At 43.5% G+C, this 3,383-nt stretch overlaps 1 protein-coding gene across 2 annotated transcripts; it reads right to left on the reverse strand.

Annotated features, from left to right (window-relative positions):
* Window positions 1-219: 219 nt before the first annotated feature.
* On the reverse strand, window positions 220-2,166 carry tmem250 (transmembrane protein 250). 2 transcript variants are annotated; one of them, XM_033646460.2, is made up of 2 exons: window positions 1,961-2,166; window positions 220-1,680 (listed from the first exon to the last, which is right to left on the reverse strand). In XM_033646460.2, exon 2 carries the CDS (start codon window positions 1,482-1,484, stop codon window positions 1,065-1,067), a length of 420 nt encoding a protein of 139 aa, XP_033502351.1. In that variant the 5' UTR covers window positions 1,485-1,680; window positions 1,961-2,166; the 3' UTR covers window positions 220-1,064. The 2 variants fall into 2 exon arrangements, with proteins under 2 accessions (XP_033502351.1, XP_033502352.1); XM_033646461.2 differs by having other exon boundaries at window positions 1,990-2,157.
* Window positions 2,167-3,383: the final 1,217 nt, after the last annotated feature.

A 3,383-nucleotide genomic window follows, 5' to 3' on the forward strand; every position in this document is an offset into this window, starting at 1 on the left:
AGTTGTGGCTGGCGTTTGCGTGCTGGAGGAAGCTAAACAGAGAAGTCTGTCAGAGGAGCTCGGAGACAACGTGAAGAGCAACTGATGGAACATTTGACCCAAAAACGTTCTCAATTTGAACTGTCACACACTCTTGTGACACAGCTCGAGGCATGCCATCATGGGTGTTAGCCAACACAGTAAACACATTCATCAGCCACACATTTTAAACACCAAACGTTTCATCAACAGGAAATTGATTTAATAACTTTACAAAAAAAAAAGAAGTTGTTTGTCACTTTGTGCCCTTTCTCCTATTCTGCCCTGCCCTCTCCACAACACCACATCACACACACACACACACACACGCTATTGACAGCTTGTTTTTGGTCACTTTTATCCACCATAAGTTACTGTGTCTCTGTGCTACATGTACGTTTACATGATACAGTGTTTACACAAGACATAACTGTAATTATCTCAACCTGGGGATTATGGTACACTTTTGCATCTGGAGCCCAACCCGTGTTATTTTGGCACAAATGACTGTCTTGCATCACACAACCATGATGCACATCAGTCACATGTTCAGTCACTTTTCCATGCAACATTGACCTTGACATTCACATTTTCCATTATTGTAAACAAATGAGTTTCTAGTTGAGATGTCTTTCGGAAATGTGTTAAAACGGTTTACAAATGGCATGAAAATACAATTGAGATTGAAGAGCTTTTGACCCTATCGATCTCTGTAGAGTTCTACATGATGACTCAGGTCTGACTCATGTTCAGACCGACTTCATGCGTCAGTTTTGATATTCAGCAACCAGGTGGTTCTCTCTGAGTTATACAGGAGTGACATTTTAAAAGGACGGTACACACAGTTGTTACACAGACTCTTATTGGATCCTATCATATCTGAAACTAAACCAATACGATTTGGAGTTGGCGTCAAAGGAGTCTTTTTGATTTGAGATGCGGAGCAGTCCTACAGGACATGCTAAAGGTGCATGTTGTCCCATAACGCCACACAATGCTGAAGTTACAATGCGTAGCATCCACATTGCACCCATTTCCCTCGTTGCTCACATGTCCACGAACACCATGAAGCACCACCCGAGCCCCCCCACCAGAAACATGGTGATCTGCATGCTGTAGATGATGAGGTCGTTAAGCACCCCAAAGTCCAGGCGCCGGTGCCCTAACAAAAGCAGAATGACAGACAGCTTGTACTGCAGCCTCAGGAGCACGCGCACGCTGACGTACTGCAGGAAGAAGAGAGTGGAGAGCGCCACCCAGAGCAGGGAGGTCAGCAGGCTGCAGCCGAAGTAGAGCAGAAAACGGAGGAAGCTGTACATGCAGCGCGAGCGCAGGTAGAGGTCAAAGTTATTGTACTTGGTGCGCACTAGCTTGGACGCATGCGTCGACCCACAGGCCGAGTGCATGCAGGTGGTGTGGGGGCCATGGAAGCTGCGCACCCGCCGTGGGATGGGGATCACAGGCATGGGTGGGCTACTGGAGCCCAGCACAGTGCACAGGAATCCCAGTTACAGGTGGAGTCCTCTGTGAGTGCTGCGCCTTGGGTGGCAGTTGGCTTCATTTGGTTGTGGAGCAAAGAGTGGCTCTTACAGGAGCCCGGGGATGAGATGTAGCTGCTGGTGGTGTCTGTCTGCTGTAAACTCCAGTCAGCAACGTTTTCTCCTTTGGATGGAACAGAAATGACAGTTACTGCATGTTTGATGGTAGATTTTCAAAACGCACATGCACACATTACAGCTGATCTAATGTAAGACATACAGGCCTGTGCATGCTTCATTCTCTTATGCTGCACACACAGGTTTCATGTCTGTGCATAAGGCTATCAATGATGCCTATATGGCTAAATCATAGCTAGCTCACACTATCTCCTGCCCAAACAGGTCTTTTCATCCATATTCTGGTCTAGAAATAAGTGATCGTGCAGAGCCAATGGTAGTCTTACATGCAACACTACGACGTCTTCCTCCTCACCAAAGAAAGCTGCTGTCTGAGTCTCAGACGACAGGAGCATTGTATCACATTATAAACAATTGGTTGAAACATAAACACACAGGATATGTTTTGTTTTTCTTCCACGATGCGCTGTTTAAAGGCAGCGGAGACGAAGCAGCGACAGTGAACCGGTGTTGCTACAGCCGACGTCCGGTCGCAAAATATACGAGTCATCCTGCTGTGACGTCACAGCCGAGTTAAAGGGGAAGTGCTCCTGGAGAGGGTGTTCACTCTGCAGGACAGTATAAACAGCCATGTATTCAGCAAACATCACGCGGGGATTAATATTGTATTTGTGTGTGTAACTTTGACAAAGTACATCAGGAAGATGATCTCAGTTTTTTGGCTCGCCACTGTCCTAAAACTAAGGGAAGGTAAAAGTCAAGTTTCACAAACACTTGACCTGTAGACTGATATAAGTTACCTGCTAGGGGCGTAGGTGGCATTTCAACAGTGTATGTGTGTGTGTGTGTGTGTGTGTTGTGTGTGTGTGTGTGTGTGTGGGGGGGGGGGGCTATAAAGTGGGGTCAGGAAAATTTCCTGCATTCTGATCAATTTTTTAGGCACCAATTTCTGCCTTTCCTGCCCAAACAATTTTTTAATAATATTTTTCGATGTAACAAAAATTGATTAATGGATATATTCAATGGGGGTCCTCTGCAGGAAAATTCTGGTGAATTTTTGGGCACTAATTTGTGTCTTTTCTGCATCAGTTTATGGTTTAGATCTCTTTAAATTTGTCAAAATAAAATTCCTTTGCAACCGTCATATTTCTATAGGGGGAGGGGGACTTGACACATTCTAAATACTGACAGAAAAGGCGTCCCCTGCTGCATTCCTCCCACGCATGAAAAAACAAATAAACAAACCCAAAAAATTGTTTATATTCTTTGGTGTGACAAAAAAAATGGACACATTAAATGGGGGCGTTGCAGGAAAATGTCCTACATTTTGGTGATTTTTTAGGCACCAATTTTTGACTTTTCTGCATCAATTTATGATATGGATGTCTTAAATCTTGTCAAAATAAAATTTCCTTGCTACTTTCATATAACTATGGGGGGCCTTGACATAAAAATTTTGATAAGCAAGATGTCATCTGCTGTGACCCCCTGCCCCCCCAAAAAATCAAACAAACAACCAATAGTATTTTTTTATTTTTTTTATTTATTTATTTTTTTATGGACACATTAAATGGGGGCTTTGAGGGTCCTCTGCAGGAAAACTTCCTACATTTTGGTGAATTTTTAGGCACCAATTTTTGACTTTTCTGCATCAACATACAGTGTAAATGTCTTTTATTTTGTCAAAATTAAATTCCTTTGCTACTGTCATATTTCTGTGGATGGGGCACTTATCATGTTCTAAATATT

This window comes from Epinephelus lanceolatus, chromosome 19, assembly GCF_041903045.1.
Source record: "Epinephelus lanceolatus isolate andai-2023 chromosome 19, ASM4190304v1, whole genome shotgun sequence".
Taxonomy (NCBI): Eukaryota; Metazoa; Chordata; class Actinopteri; order Perciformes; family Serranidae; genus Epinephelus; species Epinephelus lanceolatus.